The sequence below is a fragment of the Gopherus flavomarginatus genome, chromosome 1 (genome assembly GCF_025201925.1).
Source record: "Gopherus flavomarginatus isolate rGopFla2 chromosome 1, rGopFla2.mat.asm, whole genome shotgun sequence".
Lineage (NCBI taxonomy): Eukaryota > Metazoa > Chordata > Testudines > Testudinidae > Gopherus > Gopherus flavomarginatus.
The window spans coordinates 178,245,221-178,263,517 of NC_066617.1; the positions used below are offsets into that span (position 1 = coordinate 178,245,221).

Sequence of the window (18,297 nt, forward strand, 5' to 3'; positions counted from 1 at the left end):
GGAAAACTCAGGCAGTTTTTGCAGGGTGCAGCCCTCGGGGTGTTATTCCAGCTCTCCCTGACTTGATTTAAAATACACCCACGTGTCTTGCTGCTGTCCCCTAGCAAAGGGGAGGACACGCAAGGAGGAGCCGTGCAGCTTCTTTTACAAGCCCTGTCCTGTGCGTGTACGTGTGGCAGCTAGGAGGGGTTGAATTGAGATCTAAGTTTGGGTGGCCTGAACTTACCGTCGAGCCCATTGTGTGAGCCCCACTTCTTCAAAAATCGTGTCCGGTGCCCCACGGTCATGCAATTTTTAAAAACAATCATTGTGAGCTCTCTCTTTTTGCCCCCTAGGCATCAAGGCGCTTTACAGTTCACATGATTAATCGTTTCTGCACACATGAGGGGTATAAACTTCCTCTCTTTTTTTAAAGCTAAGGTTGTCACATGATCACATTCTTCCGGGAAGTGGAGTTTTGAGAAAAACACAACACATCACAAACATACTCAGGATCACTGACAACACAGCAAGCAATAAAGCCAACAGTGAGTTATGCAAGTCAGCCCAAGGATAATTGTGGTCTTAAGCCTGCAAATGCGAACACTTGTGTGCTTAACTTCAATGCCTGCAAGCATGACACTTTCTCTCCCATGGAACAACTCTTGAGCTTGAAGCAAAGAATGTGCATAAATATTTGCAGGAGTGGGACCAAAAACTTTACAGCATGGCTTTATTTATTCTGTATATGTTACAGACAAACTATTCCAGCACTGTTTAAGAGAGTTTTTTAAAATGTTTCAGAACCATGCTTTGTAACCCTCCTTCTGTTAAGACTTAGGCTCCATGCTGAAAGCTGTTTTGTACAGACATGCTTTGCTGAATATAGATGGATTTAAGCACAGGCTTAAAATTAAGAATGTGCTTAAATACTTGCTGAATTGAGGCCTTAGCTACTATGAGTCCATTTGAACAAGGTGTGAGAGAGAGAGAAATAAAATTTCTGAATGTCTACAACTAAACAGAAAACAGCTTTTCTATATAGAATAATGTCAGGATTTTACAGACTAATTTCTCATGCCATTCCCGGGCTAGCCGTGAGTCTGGCTTGCACTGGAAAGGGGAGGAAATTTCCCATTCTGAATGTAACAAAACTCCCATCCCCAAGCCCTGCTGGCTCAGGAGATATCAGGCTGTAAAACCACGGTATTCTAAAATGTATCCTATGGTTCTGCATTTTATCACCTGGATAGCAGCTCCACATATATCTACCACATATAATACTAAGTGGAGGCAACATTCATAGGGCAAATACATTTTATCATGCATCTTCAACCACCTCTGTCCACTAAAGCCTTGCCTAGATTGATAAGAGTTAACATATCATCAAACAAAACCTAACGATATTAGGTAATAAATGACAATAACATCTTTGTCCCTACTATAGACACAGGTTAATGCCTTTTTTGCACATGTTCGCTGTTTGTGATCTAGCCTCAGGGGAAAATAACACAATTTTGACCACGGTTTGTTTTCCCAATCAATACAAGGCCTAATGCATCTCACTATGATTTATTTCACCCCCCAAGAAGATTCTTACAGCCACCATTTTAGAAAAAAAACTGTCAGTGAAATGGTTCCTCCTTCTTTGCCCAAACCAATCTGGAAACTATATTATAACAATTCACAATAGATAATAAGCCACACTGGAACTAGTTGTTAATTGGTTTAATACCAAGATTAAACAAGATAGAAAACTCAATTTTGATTCATTTTGTGGGGTTTCCTGTACAGGATCAGTATAAATTGTAAAATTTAGCCACATTCCTCTATATTTCCAAAGCTGAGATTTGAACCATTCTAATAATAATCTACTATCTTAGATAAACATTCAGAATCATTTAAAATATATTAATCATCCTAGAAATAATTATTTACATTTAGTAACATAGCTAGTAATATAGTTTTATTTACATTAAGTGGAATGCCAGAAAATATTAACTGGATCTTGCTAAAATTCTGTTGCTGTCCATTTATAGCTCATAGTAATGAAATACCTACCACATACAAAATACTATAATAAGCAAAAAATTAAGTAAAAGACTTCATCATAAGATAGATATATGCAAGAAAAAAATAACAAAGATGACTAAAAGATGTTAACTAGGTGGTTTGGGGAAATGGTAATGAGGAATAATAGAGCCTTTCGTCTTTAAATTAGCTGTTTAAATCCAGCTACAAGTAGTTTGAGTCATTTTTCAAATCTATAGATGTACGTATTACAAAAACTTATAACTCTATAAACTACAACTAATTTTGGCCCTTTTGAAAGAATTCTATTGGCAAAGTATTGTATTAGCAAACTCCTGCATGCTGACTAAATAAAATAGTAAACTATAATTGTCATAAACAGATAGCTAAGGGTTAATGTCTCTTTCACCTGAAGCACCTGACCAGAGGACCAATCAGGAAACTGGATTTTTTCAACTTTGGGTGGAGGGATTTGAGTGTCTTTGTCTTTTTTTCTTTTGTCTGCCTGCCTGCTTGCTCTGAGCTTTGGAGAAGTAGTCCTACTTTCTAGTCTTCTGTTTCTAAGTGTAAGGACAAAGAGATCAGATAGTAAGTTCTATGGTTTCTTTTCTTTGGTATTTGCATGAATATAAGTGCTGGAGGGCTTTGATTTGTATTCTTTTGGAATAAGGCTGTTTATTCAATATTCTTTTAAGCAATTGACCCTGTGTTGTATCATCTAATACAGAGAGAACATGTGTACTTATTTTTCTTTCTTTTTATATAAAGCTTTCTTTTAAGACCTGTTGGAGTTTTTCTTTACTGCAGGGAAATTGAGTCTGTACTCACCAGGGAATTGGTGGGAGGAAGAAATCAGGGGAGATCTGTGTGTGTTGAAGTGGCTAGCCTGATTTTGCATTCCCTCTGGGTGAAGAGGAAAGTACTTTTTGTTTCCAGGATTGGGAACAGAGAGGGAGATTCACTCTGTTTGGATTCACAGAGCTTGTGTCTGTGTATCTCTCCAGGAGCATCTGGAGGGGGAAAGGGAAAAAGGATTATTTCCCTTTGTTGTGAGACTCAAGGGACTTGGGTCTTGGGGTCCCCAGGGAAGGTTTTTTCAGAGGGACCAGAGTGCCCCAAAACACTCTAATTTTTTGGGTGGTGGCAGCAGGTACCAGGTCCAAGCTGGTAACTAAGCTTGGAGGTTTTCATGCTAACCCCCATATTTTGGACGCTAAGGTCCAAATCTGGGACTAAGGTTATTACATGGTGGCAGCTGGTGGGAGATAGACAGAACCCAGAAGCCAGTAGAAATATTATATTTTTCTTTTCTCTGCTAAGGGCTTTTTAGCAGAGAGAAGCAGTTGGTTTTAAAAGGGAACCAGAGAGAATTTTTTTTTTTCTGCTCTCTCTCGCAGTTTGTGGCTTGCATGTTAAGCAGAAGTCGTTAAGGACTATTAACAGTCTTTTGTCACACAATAGCACTCCCATTGAGAGTCATACCAGCACTTATATGCATGCAAATAAAGTGGTTTTTCTGGTTTCCCTTCATTGAACATTAGCTAGAAAGAGAAAAAGAAAAAAAGACAAAGACACTCAAATCCCTCCACCCAAAGTTGAAAAAATCCAGTTTCCTGATTGGTCCTCTGGTCAGGTGCTTCAGGTGAAAGAGACATTAACCCTTAGCTATCTGTTTATGACAACATTAAATAATAATAGTAATTGAGGTGAAAGGACAAATTTGTATTTTGTCCCATTTGGTCCTATTGTGCCAGTTTGTCAACAGGTGATCAATTTAAAAAAAATAAACCCACTTTTGAAAACTACAAATGATCATGGGCTGTTGATTAGTGCAGAGCACATCCAGACTGGTTAGGTAGGGAAAAAGCTTTTCAACGGACAAATCTAAACAGATAAGAAATTTATTTCATGAGGATTAAAGAGTGAAACTTAAATCTCTCTGTTAAGTCTCTTTCCCCCTCATTTGGCTGTGAATTAAAAAAATAATTATCAAAAATTCTTTAATTTGTCTTTCTGTTGGCTTCACATGTTAATATTACCCATAACCTCACCCAGCATTCACGATAATTAGCAAAATTTATTTAAATTTATAAATTCCATGTTATCACTCCAAAGATACCTGGGTACCTGCAATGGTGTTTATTCTGAGCTCTTTGAAAAACAGACCACTTGAGATGAGCTACTGCATACTTCTCCATGCAAATTATATGCATATATAAATGTACCACTGTCTCTTCTTATAACTCTTTAAAGATCATTGTCACTCTCTAAACTTTGGGGTTTGTGATATTGAAGCTTACATCAACAATTAAAGGATGTCTGATTTCTTCATACTGATTGATGTAGCAACAGATGCTAAAATATGGGGCCCAGATCCTAGCCTGATTTGTCACTGTGATTTACGTCATCACATGATGTTATTTCTGCTCCTTGATTGGTTAATTCCCAAACCTACAAACAGTTTTCAGAATTACTGTGTGAATGCTTCTGGAGTGAACACTCAAGCTAGTCTACACATGTGCTGTGCCGCTGTAGCATGTCTGGTGAAGACACTCTGTGCCGACGAGAGAGCTCCCACCTCTATGAGAGGCTTTGCTGCTGACATAGCACTGTCCACACCAGCGCTCAGGTCGGTGTAACTTACATCACTCAAGCTGAGCATCATAAGTGGTGGTGTACAAGCCCCCATACAGTTACATATTTGCACAAGTATTTGTGACATTTTAACTCTAATTGAATGCACTTGTGGGCAAAACCTTGTTTACCTGAATGTTTGCAAATGACCATAAGATTTCTTGCAAATGGTGTGTCAACACTAAAGAAACTGACTGTACTAAGAAATGTCTGTCACTTTCCCAATCTGGAAGATACTTACTTCAAAAGGGTTCTGTGACGATTGGGAGAGCTCTGTGAAGATGAAACATGGTATACAAGTGCTAATTGTCATTATTTATTAATCATACACATAATGGGGTTGTGAACAAAGTCTTTCTGCAGCCCTTTGAAAATTTACTGCATCATGTTCAGAATCATCTCCTATTGCATTGTCAAAAAATTACAAGCTTCACAGCCAATGTATGCAGCTTGTGTAGACTGTCTGTCTGAGCAAATGGCATGTCTTTGTTTTGGCATTTTAACTTTGCATTTACATTCTGCTTTTCCTGTTGAAAGCACTTTACCAATGGCTACTTTTGTATTTGCTTTCTGTATCAATGTAAATACCTGTTTCTTCCACCATGCAAACCAACTGCTTTCTAATTTGGAATGGGCAGCTGTAATAACCTTAGTCCCAGATTTGGACCTTAGCGTCCAAAATATGGGGGTTAGCATGAAAACCTCCAAGCTTAGTTACCAGCTTGGACCTGGTACCTGCTGCCACCACCCAAAAAATTAGAGTGTTTTGGGGCACTCTGGTCCCCCTGAAAAACCTTTTCTGGGGACCCCAAGACCCAAATCCCTTGAGTCTCACAACAAAGGGAAATAATCCTTTTTCCCTTCCCCCCTCCAGGTGCTCCTGGAGAGATACACAGACACAAGCTCTGTGAAACTACACAGAGAGACTCCCCCTCTCTGTTCCCAATCCTGAAAACAAAAAGTACTTTCCTATTCCCCCAGAGGGAATGCAAAATCAGGCTAGCGATCCAACACACAAATCTCCCCGATTCCTTCCTCCCACCAATTCCTTGGTGAGTACAGACTCAATTTCCCTGAAGTAAAGAAAAACTCCAACAGGTCTTAAAAGAAAGCTTTATATAAAAAGAAAGAAAAATAAGTACAAATGTTCTCTCTGTATTAGATGATACAACACAGGGTCAATTGCTTAAAAGAATATTGAATAAACAGCCTTATTCCAAAAGAATACAAATCAAAGCACTCCAGCACTTATATTCATGCAAATACCAAAGAAAAGAAACCATAGAACTTACTATCTGATCTCTTTGTCCTTACACTTAGAAACAGAAGACTAGAAAGTAGAACTACTTCTCCAAAGCTCAGAGAAAGCAGGCAGCCAGAAAACAAAGACAAAACACTCAGTTCTCTCCACCCAAAGTTGAAAAAATCCGGTTTCCTGATTGGTCCTCTGGTCAGGTGCTTCAGGTGAAAGAGACATTAACCCTTAGCTATCTGTTTATGACAGCAGCTTTCAGAACAAATTAAACTAGCCTAGTGCATCAGAAAACTAAAGAAATTGTGCTATGAAAGGAAAGACAGAGATGACTTTTTTCCTCTCCCTTTGTAAACATCTCCACCTGCTCTCTCATTTGCCAGGCTGTTTTAGGAGTTGTGCATTCAGTATTATGGAACTTTTGCTATCAGCTATTCAGTAAGAATTTAGAATAGGAATTACCTAATTACAACCAAGAAGTTCCAGCATTTATACTGGCAGCTGTGGATTATCCTTCAGCTACTGGGAAAATATTTGTTCCAGTACAACTGAACAACAGTAAGTGATGTTTTTACAGTAGTTCACAGGGTTAAAAATTTGAGAGAGCACAACTGGAACAATTGGATGGGACCTTCTCCGACAGACTGGAGCATATGTGCAGGGTAGAGTGGGTAATCTGTTGGTGGCGATGGCAGCACAATAAGGATGCTGTATTAACTTTTTTTATATAACAGAAATCTGCTCAGCCCGATGCCTCATGTACCAATACTAAGGTTTTGTTGTAGGATCCTTGTGTCCTTTGGCTTCACTTTCCCAACACTGTAATTCCAACTGCACAGTTCTGCTTTCCATGACAGGATTCCCTGAACCAGTATCAAACAATATTAGCGCTGATAATTTGTTTGGCAGTAAAGTGGTTGCCAAAAAACCCCACTCACTCATGGATCTCAGTCACCCTGTGTGCAGTGATTCACCAACTTTTCCAAATCCGTATCTGGGATCTTGACAAACACTTTTTGCAGAGTAGCAGACATCATCATTCTATGAACAAATAGTATCACAGCAGTGAAATCATACATGCCAGAAAGTGATTCATGTTTTCAACTTTATTTCCATTTCCTTTATTTTAACCCAGCAGTAGCAGGCATTTAACTTTTGACATTTTCTACCAACACACATCTCCCCGTTGAATTCATTTTATTAATGAGACACAAAAATTTCCTAGGGAGAGCGCTACTAATTTGGACAAGTCACACAAGTAATTCCACAATTACTTGATTCTTTTTGCTGTTGCTAAGCTTCTTTTTGCCGTGGCGCCCTAGGTTTGACTCCCATTGCCTGAACCAAAGGGAAATCAATGCAAGATTCTTTCTGGGGATTGACAGGATGAGAGAATGTGGCTTTGCTTGTGCATAACTTTTTCCTTTAATTTCCTCTGTGTTGTGGTTCTCATTCTCAGTGATCTTCAATACCTTGATCTAAGATCAGAATCATGGGACCAGGCAGCCATTCACAGATTCTCGTCACCATAACTTTCAATCTCCAAGACCAAGATATGAGATAAAAACCCAAACTGATGTGTACAATAAAAAATAGAAGAGTCAGAATCTTGTAACAAGTGGGGATTTTTTTTCCTTTTCCTGTTATAAAGTTTTCTAAAATCCCAGCCTTAAGAGTTCCAATCTGAATGATTTATGGAAGCAGGAAGATAACAGCAGGTTTGTGTGAGGCTGAATTAGATGGGGTCCAAAATGAATGACATACCTTGTAATGAAGTATAGTTGACAGGTCTGCTCCTTGTACCAGCCCATTCATCCAGCTAAGGGACTGCCCCTAGGCTACTAAAATACTGTCAACATTTCAAGGAATGATGATCTAAGGTCACTCCAAAACATGAGTGGCTCATGGACGTCAGACAGAGCCTTAAGTTGTGTGAGGTCTTAATGATGTAACTCCATCCAGCTCACTTCCTGCCTGTGGCTGGTTCCCTATTCACCACTCATCCATCATCCCCTTCCGCTAAGTTGTCATCCAAGCATAAAGGCTACTGAAGTATATAGCAAACTGGCCAGCACAACAGGAATGCAGGAAGCTAAGAGAGAGAGGAGACATTTGGAGAAGAATTCTCATGTTGACTGCATCATACTTACCTGTGTCACAAATGGGGAATGAACAGAGAGGCTGCATAGGGAGGAATGGTTACAGCAAGCTAGGGTATGTCTACATCTACAATTTTGCAGCGCTGGTTGTTACAGCTGTATTAGTACAGCTGTATAGGGCCAGCGCTGCAGAGTGGCCACACTTACAGCAACCAGCGCTGCAAGTGGTGTTAGATGTGGCCACACTGCAGCGCTGTTGGGCGGCTTCAAGGGGGATTCGGGGAACGCGAGAGCAAACCGCGGCGAAGCTGGTCTCCTTCCCCGGTTTGCTCTCGCGTTCCCCGAACCCCCGAGCAAGCAGGTCTCCTTCCCTGCGGTTTGCAGGGGGGTTCGGGGAACGCGAGAGCAAACCGGGGAAGGAGACCAGCTTCGCCGCGGTTTGCTCTCGCGTTCTCCGAACCACCCTGCAAACCGCAGGGAAGGAGACCTGCTTGCTCGGGGTTCGGGGAACGCGAGAGCAAACCGGGGAAGGAGACCTGCTTGATTACCAGAGGCTTCCTCAGGTATGCTGGGTTACCTGCTTATTCCACGGAGGTCAAGAAAAGCGCTGGTAAGTGTCTACACTTGATTACCAGCGCTGGATCCTCTACACCCGAGACAAAATGAGAGTACGGCCAGCGTTGCAAACAGGGAGTTGCAGCGCTGGTGATGCCCTGCAGATGTGTACACCTCCTAAGTTGCAGCGCTGTAACCCCCTCACCAGCGCTGCAACTTTCTGATGTAGACAAGCCCCTAGACTGGGTAATACATTTAAGTCCCGTTTTACTGGAGCTGACAACTATTTAGCAGTGTGGTGCAAGGTCCCTTGATATGCAAATTCCCTATTTAACTCTGGAAGTAGCCTGGGTAAGGCTATCACAGTGAAGCACTCAGTGAGCCAATTAAAAATCTTCTTACATTCAGAAGTTACAAAGCATGAAGAAGCCAGAATTATTTGGGGTTTTAATTCATAATTTTTCTGTCACCATATCAACATGCTCTTGACCGATGTCTGAATCAATTTCAGAAACTTTTAAACATTTCTTCTATTGCTGTTGATTTTTTTAAAAACATAATTCTGCTATCCTTACATGCAAAATAGTGCATAGATTATAGTGTTTTCCTTTCATACATACAAACCCCAGTAAAAAAAGTTGAATACAATATACACAGTGGGAAATATAATCCTGGAATATGTGTCAATGACGTGATTGTTCTGCAAAATAATCCTGCCCACATTTCCTTTCAAGGATCTCTTCCTTTTTATGCGGGTTGCATCCAGGTTTGGGATGCTGGCTGCCCGTCCCCGGGCTGAGCTCTCTTCAGAGTGGACCGCAAAGGTGGTCATATCAATGTCAGCCTCATTGTCATGATAGCAGCCATCAAAGGCCATTGCTTGTACTGCATCAATGTTATACATTCCTGAAACCTGGCAACAGAGAATTATTGTGTGAGTAAGCAGTAGCCATTGGAGTGCTAAATAATGAAGCTTTATCCACTGAATAATCATCCACATGGAGGCTCTGTCTGCTAATGGATGTGCTAGATGGAAAAAAAATGTGGCTACCTCATAACATGAGCAAGTGAATACCTACCTGTGGAAACTGCTTAGTATCAGCAGGGCCATGTTAACTACAGCTAGAACACCTCATAACATTTTCTATGAATATTCTCTTGAATAAAACAGTGAATTCATTGGCGCTATATGAGCACCCTTGTGAGCATGCCATGTGACCCCTCTCACCAATAAAAAATAAATAAAAGAAATTGGGGGAAGGGAGAAAGGAGAAATGGCCCTTCCTTTTCAGGAAGCAGGAGTAGGGAGACCCCACTGACCATCAGGATGTGGGAGATCCCATCCCACTCAGGATCCCAGAATAAAGAAAGATGGGGCCCTCAACTACCAGGAATGAGGAGAAAGAGTTGATGGAGACCTTCCCTCTCAATGACCAGAAGGGGCAGAGAAAGTATGGACAGACTCTCACTGCCACCTCCCCAGGAGAGAAATAAAAGTATGGAGTCCCCTTATCTTCTCCCACCAGAAGAATCAGGGAGTGTAGACTACTCAGGATCCAGGAGAGGGGACGTACCTTCCCTCCTATCAGCCAAGAGGAGGAAAGAATGAATAATCAATTAGTCACTGAGCAGAGACAAACACAGTCACAGCACACACGTCACAGAATGCAATGGCATTTTGCTGTATTTGGATTACTTTGTGGCTTCTGTGAGGCTGTCTGACAACAACAACACACACGTTTGTACCTTCCCTCTTTTTTTGAGTTGTTTTCTCTCTTCTGCTGTGGTGAGATAATTCACAGCTGCGTATTCGATGACGGACAGGAAGACAAAAAGAAAACTGATCCATAAGTATACATCCACAGCTTTTATGTAAGACACCTGAGGCATTGAGGCACTTACTCCTGTAATTATGGTTGACATGGTCAGCACAGTAGTTATACCTGCCAAAGAAAGAAGCGATTAACACAAACAAGATCCAATTGTTTTTATCCAACTGGCCACCAATTGCTTGATCAGCAAAGGTTTGTGGGTGCAACCAGTTGATCCCCCTTTCAACTCTTTGTACAGGCTATGAAATGTGGAGTGTACCATGAAGGGCCATTTTACAGGGCCTACCAAATACACCACCAGATTCATTAGGTCACCTCTGTGTTCATTCTGTGGGAAATCTGATGATCACATAAAGGGCTACAATGTGCCTAGTCCTAGCTCTGCACGAACGTAAACAGAGAGGATGGTCCTTGTGATTCCATGTGAGGTCCAGGAAACCAAAGTACGAACAGCAGCACTAGAAAATGAGTAAGAACTGGAGTGAAGACAGGGCTGTGGTCAGCACACCTAGGCTGGTGCAGGGGACAGTGTGTCCAATGGATCCTGTTAAAAGTTGCAGAAGATGCCACCGCTGTGTGTGTTGGGCCTAATTCATTTCTCATTGACACCAGCGTTCATCAAGACTATATCAACTGAAATCAGTGGAATTACATCAGTGTAAAACTAGCGTAAGTGAGGGGAATATCAGGCCTGTTGTGTCTACCTCAGGCATTATGCCTCTGGGAGCTACTACGGGAGCAATACTCTTTCCTATTCTCTTTCTCACTCCCTCCCTAAGTACAGCCAGCGCCTTAAAAACCACAATCAAGCCCAAACAATTTTCCCAATAATTCACTTTAGAAATTAGGAAGGTATTTTTTAGATTACTATGGAAGCGCCTTGACAAGCCGGTGGGAGGAGGGATCCCCCCACTCAATTCTAGCAACTGAGGAGAGACCCAAGAGATTCATTGTGTTGTACAATGACATTATGTCATGTAACATCAGTACAGTGTGAAGTGTCGTGATGGCACATCATTGTCACACATTGACTCAAAGGAAAAAATAACACAACAGGACCTTGTGATCTAAGCTACATCTCTGCAACCCTAAGTGGTGAAGTGATTCTCCAGCTGTTAAATACCAAGTGCCGCCTTTCTTTATTATGGGTAGTGCACTGGCCACAATGGAAATGATTTTAAAGGGATGGGGACTGACTACATAGGAATTGCCATATCAGAACAGACCAGCTGACCTTCACAGACTGATATCCTCTTTCCAATACTGCTCAGAGCCAGATGCTTCAGAGGGAAGTCTAATACATGCCACTATGCCAGGGGTCAGCAACCGATGGCACGCGGCTGCCTGCTGGGACTCTGCTTGTCATTAAAAATCGTGCTGACGTGGCAAGCTGCGGGGTCCACGGTCCTGGCCCGAGCGCAGCAAGCTGCTGCCACCGCCCCCACCTTTCCCTAGAGCCCAGCTGCTGCGCGTGCAGCGCTCTGGGAGCCGGGGCTGCGCGCTCCCGCGGGGCAGCGTTTGGTTGCGTGGGGAGGGAAAGACGCTCCCCGCTCACCCGGAGCCCTGCTGCCTCGTGCGCAGCGCTCTGAGGGATGTGGCGGAGCAGGGCTGCGTGCGCGTGTGGCGGCGGCAGGGCTCCGGATGAGTGAGGAGCCTCATGGTAATGGATCCGGGGCTGGAGGTAGGGGGTTGGGTAAGGGGTGGGGGCAGTCAGGGGACAGGGAGCAGGGTGGGTTGGATGAGGGGGTGGTTAGGGGTGGGGGTCTCTGGAGGGGGCAGTCAGGGAGCAGGGGGGTTGGATGGGAAATGGGAGTCCCGGGGTCTGTTTAGGGGGTGGATAGGGGTCAGGGAGCAAGGAGAGTCCGGGGGGGCAGTTAGGGTGGAGGGGTCTCTGGAGGGGGTGGTCAGGGGACAAGGAGCTGGGAGGATTGGATGAGTTGGGAGTTTGGGGGGCTGTCAGGAGTCAGGGGTGTGGAGAGGGGTTGGGGCAGGCAGAGAGCGGGGGGTTTGTATGGGTCCAGAGTTCTGGGGGTCCTGTCAGGGGGTGGGGAGCGGTTAGATAGGCCTGGGAGTCCAAGGGGTCTGTCTGGGTGTGGGGGTGTGGATAAGGGTTGGGGCAGTCAGGGGACAGGTAGAGAGTAGGGTCCTAGGGGGGCAGTCAGGAGATAAGGGGCAGGGAGGCTTAGATAGGGGGTGGGGTCCAGGAGTGGATAGTCGGGACAAGGAGCAGGGGGTGTTGGGGGTTCTGGGGGGACAGTCACCCAGCCCTCTGCCCTGAGCCCTGACCCCCCCCACACACACCCCCAGGCCCCTGCCCTGAGCCCTATACTACCCAGTCCTCTGACTCCTTCACCCCCCTCCATGATCCCAGCCCTGACTAGCACCCCCACATATACCCAGCCCCCCTACCCTGACACCTGCACCCCCTCACATGCCCCCAGCCCTCTGCCCTAACTCTTGCACCCCCCATATCCCCAGCCCCTCCACATCCCATGTGTCATAACTTTCCTACTCAGATCTGAACCTTAGAGTTCAGAACATAAGAAGTGAGCATGAAACCTCCAAACTTAATTACCAGCTTGGATCTGATATCGCTGCCACCAGCCAGAGAATTCCAGTGTCTGGCTCACTCTGGTCTCCCCAAAACCTTCCCTGGGGAACCCCAAGACTCAGATGCCCTGAGTCTCACCACAAAGGGAAATAACCCACTTCCCTTCCCCCTCTTTACCTCCTCCCAGATTTCCCCGCCCCGGGTACTCTAGGAGATTCCCTGCTTCAAGTCCTTGAAACACTGCACCAAGAAATCAACTATTTCTCTCCCCTCACCCAGAGGTTATGCAAATTCAGGCTTAGTAAATCTAACGCAAAGAGATTCTCTCTTCTCCCCTGTCTTCTTCCTCCCACCAATTCCCTGGTGAGCTGCAGACTCAATCCCCTTGAGCCCCCACTAAAAAAAAAAATCCAACAGGTTTTAAAAAGAAAGCTTTATATAAAAAGAAAGAAAAAGACATAAAATTGGTCTCTGTATCAAGGTGACAATATACAGGGTCAATTGCTTAAAAGAAAAAATGAATAAACAACCTTATCCAAACAGAATACAATTTAACACATTCCAGCAACTACACACATGTAAATACAAAAAAACAATATAAACCTATTATCTTACTATCCTTGTACTTACAACATGGAAACAGAAGATTAGAAAGCCTGGAGATTCCTGTGGTCACTCTCAGAGCCCAGAAAAAGAACAGACCAAGAACAAAGGACTCACACCCAAACTTCCCTCCACCCAGATTTGAAAAAGTCTTGTTTTCTGATTGGTCCTCTGGTCAGGTTTTTCAGGTCACTGTTTGTTAACCCTTTTATAGGTGAAAGAGACATTAACCCTTAGCTATCTGTTTATGACACCAGGCACCCTGCACATCCCTACCCTGAGCACCAAACGGGAGCCCCTGCACCCTCATTCACATTCCCACCTGCACCTCTCACACCACATGGGAGCTGCCTAGGTAAGTGCCCCCACACCCAAACCTCCTGCCCCAACCCTGAGCCCCCTCCTTCATTCTAGCTCCTGGCCAGACCCTTTCCCCCCAGCCCTGTGCTCGGTCCACTCCAACTCTTAGCTCAGTGCAGAGAGAGGAAGAGAATGGGCCAGAACCAAGGAGAAGGTAGGTAACCACTGTATGTGGGCAGGGCCGGGACCCCAGACCAGCACTGGGCTGAGCGGGTCCTGCAACCGGGATCCCGGCTGGCAGGAGCCGGAGGATGGAACCCCTGAGTGGCAGTGGGCTGAGCCGCTCAGCCTACTACCAGTCTGGGGTTCCGGCCACCAGCCCCACACAGCCCGCTGCCGGTCTGGGGTTCTGGCTGCCAGACCCTTCCCAGCTGGGGTCCTGGCTGCAGGCCCCACTCAGCCCACTGCCGGCCTAGGTGAACAGAACCCCAGACCAGCAGCGGGCTGAGTGGGTCGGTGGCGTAAGATCAACATTTTAATTTAATTTTAAATGAAGCTTCTTAAACATTTTGAAAACCTTGTTTATTTTACAATACAACACTAGTTTAGTTATATAATATATAGACTTGTAGAGAGAGACCTTCTAAAAAACATTAAAATGTATGACCGGCACTCGAAACCTTAAATTAGAGTGAATAAATGAAGACTCAGCACACCACTTCTGAAAGGTTGCCGACCCCTGCACTATGCAATATCCCACAATGGGTTGCAGGGAGGATGAGTTATTTCTTCCTTACCTCTGTTGCTGACGAGGATATGGTCTGAAGGGCAAAGACTTTTTTTTATCCTAACTAGGTAAATCAAGACTGAATATATTTATAAAAGATTTACTTTAGCTCAAAACAGAGGTTATATGCTTGATGCTATTGGGTGAAATTCTATGGCCTGTGTTATGCAGGAAATCAGACTAAATGATCATTAAATGGTCCCTTCTGGGCTTAAATGCTATGAATCTATGAACTGTAGATGCTTTAAACGCAAAACAACTGAACCATCTTTGAAATTTTTAATTATTTCCGTAACAGTGGGACGAAATCAGCTGGTTTACACAGGCATAACTCAGGGCACAAGGCCACTGGTGTCAGAAAGTCAACCTTTGCTGGTGCAAGCCACTTTCAATCCCTTCTCAACTAGAGGATTAGAAGCCAACTATTGCAGCCCCAGTGGTGGGAGAGGCTGGGTGGGGATGGGATGTAGCCAAGATAGGACTCCTACAGTATTCTTATGGGCTGGACAAATGGACTATAAGATGGATAGAAAGATGGCTAAATCGTCGGGCTCAATGGGTAGTGATAAATGACTCTATGTCTAGTTGGCAGCCGGTCTCAAGCAGAGTGCCCCAAGGGTCAGTCCTGGGGCCGGTTTTGTTCAATATCTTCATTAATGATTTGGAGGATGGTGTGGACTGCACCCTCAGCAAGTTTGCAGATGATACTAAACTGGGAGGAGTGGTAGATAACGCTGGAGAGTAGGGATAGGATACAGAGGGACCTAGACAAATTAGAGGATTGGGCCAAAAGAAATCTGATGAGGTTCAACAAGGACAAGTGCAGAGTCCTGCACTTAGGACAGAAGAATCCCATGCACTGTTACGGAGTAGGGACCAAGTGGCTAAGAAGCAGTTCTGCAGAAAAGGACCTAGAGGTTACAGTGGACGAGAAGCTGGATATGAGCCAACAGTGTGCCTTGTTATCAAGAAGGCTAACGGCATTTTGGGCTATATAAGTAGGAGCATTGCCAGCAGATCAAAGGACGTGATCATTCCTCTCTATTCGACATTGGTGAGGCCTCATCTGGAGTGCTTTGTCCAGTGTGGGACCCATACTACAAGAAGGATGTGGAAAAATTGGAAAGAGTCCAGCAGAGGGCAACAAGAATGATTAAGGGCTGGAGCACATTACTTATGAGGAGAAGCTGAGGGAACTGGGATTGCTTAGTCTGCAGATGAGAAGAATGAGGTGGGATTTGATAGCTGCTTTCAGCTACCTTAAAGAGGGTTCCAAAGAGGATGGATTTAGACTGTTCTCAGTGGTACCAGATGACAGAACAAGGAGTAATGGTCTCAAGTTGCAGTGGGGGAGGTTTAGGTTGGATATTGGGAAAAACTTTTTCACTAGGAGGGTGGTGAAGCATTGGAATGGGTTACCTAGGGAGGTGGTGGCATCTCCTTCCCTAAAGGTTTTTAAGGTCAGGCTTGACAAAGCCCTGGTTGGGATTATTTAGTTGGGGATTGGTCCTGCTTTGAGCAGGGGGTTGGACTAGACGACCCTCTAAGGTCCCTTCCAACCCTGATATTCTATTATTCTATACCTGTGGATTGCTATCCATACTTGGTAGATGAACAGATGCTCTGACCCCTTATTCATATAACTATCTCATGTTATGCTGAATTTGCTTAGCTATTTTGCCTCAATAATGTTCTGTAGCAGTGGGCTCCAAAGGGTGATTATGTATGTAAAAAAGTATTTTTTTATCTATTGTAAGGCCCTCATACTGGTGGGTGCTGAGTGCCTACAACTCCCAAGTCAATCAATAATTAGCAAAAATTAGCTATTTTTCATCAAAAGCTAATTAGAAACAATTCTGATCAGATTCATGGCAGATGAGAATGGGAACATATGTTATGGGAGTTTTGCCAAATGTTCTCACCTATATTTCATTTTGACAGAAATGTTCCTACTGGCTCAGTGGTTTGAGCATTGGCCTGCTAAACTCAGGGTTGTAAGTTCAATTCTTGAGGGGGCCATTTAGGGATCTAGGGCAAAAATCTGGCTGGGGATTGGGCCTGCTTTGAGCAGCAGGCTGGACTAGATGACCTCCTGAGGTCCCTTCCAAGCCTATGATTCAATGCACAAGGCCTAATTCACCATTGTCCTACTCCAGTTTATGCTGGTTGAAATCTACAATGACTTTATCTTCCCCTCTCTCATCTGCAGATTACTCAGTTGAACACTGGAGTTCGAAATGTACCATGTAAGTGGAACCCTATGTATTAAAAAGGTATACACATTAGGGAAACCAGCGTGCATTGCATATATAGGACTACAGCTTTATAAAACAATCAAGTTTCCAAACCATTGCTGTCAAACCTGACTGGAAATTATCTAAACTATGCTGTTGGAATGCAGACAAATTTTTTTGAAAATCTATAGCAATTCACATATAATTTAAAGAAAGAAAAGTCGTAACTTGCTAACTTCAGTAGAGCACAGTCTTATCAACATTTTTAGATCACCTTTTGAGACTCAAGAATTTTTACTTTATAAAATAGTGCACGATAGTTTTCTCATAAATAAAGAGAAACAGGAGTTTCATTTATAGCAGTAGACAGGATATCTCCTAATAACTTTTCTTAAACCAACAAATAATTTATCTTATCTTCTTATATATTATAATTATTGATTGTTCCAATAAAAAGTTATCACATTCTTTACAGGTCTCCTTTTTCCTCACGGATCAATATGGCGACAGAAAAACATTTTCTTTAGCAGATCTAACTCCAGTTGATGTTATTTTACACTAGAGCTCTCAGTGTTCCCTTGTTTGAGAAGTATGACAAAACAATCGGCTTCTGAAATCAAAGATGCTCTGATAGTACGAATGAATAATGGCAACGCCACCATTAATTCTTAAACCTATAGCAATGGGACTCGGAAGCATTACGGGTACGTTTGACAGAGCAATATGTCTCCACCAGATTCTCAAACAGATGTTAATCTTGGGGGAAAAAAACTGTATTAATTCCAAGGCCATTAGTGTTAGCTCCCATCAAAGACAGAGGTTTGAAATGATCTCAAGTGATCAACTGCTGAAGAAAATTATCATATTATAAAAAGTGACTAGCTAGTTTCTTATATACCCAATCCTGTGAGTGTTGAATCCAGAAGGGTGCATAGGTCAGGCCTTTACTGAGCAAAGTGTTAAGGCACTAAACGCAAAATTTTCAAAAGCACTTAAGTGACACAAGAGCCTAGGTCCTATTTTCAAAAGTGACTTAGGCACCAAGGCTCCGATGTGACTACCTGCATTGTTAGGCACCTAAATACCTTTGAAAATCTGGTCTTAAGCAGGTTAGACACCTAACTCCCATTGATTTCAAGGAGGGAGTTAGGCACCTAGCATGATTTTCAAAACCACCAAACAGGTTAGGTACCTATCTGAATCTTTAGATGCCTAGATACCTTTGAAAATCAAGCCCTAAATACCTATGTCAACTTTTGACAATGAGACTTAGGTTCATAAGTAACATAAAACATAAGTAACATAAAAGCAGCAAAGAATCCTGTGGCACCTTATAGACTAACAGACGTTTTGGAGCATGAGCGTTCGTGGGTGAATGCATCTGACGAAGTGGGTATTCACCCACAAACGCTCATTCTCCAAAACGTCTGTTAGTCTATA

At 43.4% G+C, this 18,297-nt stretch overlaps 1 protein-coding gene across 4 annotated transcripts in view; it reads right to left on the reverse strand.

Annotated features, from left to right (window-relative positions):
• Nucleotides 1-8,978: 8,978 nt before the first annotated feature.
• Nucleotides 8,979-18,297, reverse strand: part of GABRR3 (gamma-aminobutyric acid type A receptor subunit rho3) — a 45,440-nt gene continuing 36,121 nt past the window's right edge. For 3 of the 4 annotated variants that reach the window (XM_050959085.1, XM_050959077.1, XM_050959075.1), the window contains exons 9-10: nt 10,297-10,493; nt 8,979-9,463 (exon numbers count right to left, since the gene is read on the reverse strand). In XM_050959085.1, coding sequence (XP_050815042.1) covers nt 9,161-9,463; nt 10,297-10,493 — 500 coding nt within the window. In that variant the 3' untranslated portion in view covers nt 8,979-9,160. The remainder of the gene's footprint in view (nt 9,464-10,296; nt 10,494-18,297) is intronic. The other variant, XM_050959093.1, reaches the window with a different exon arrangement.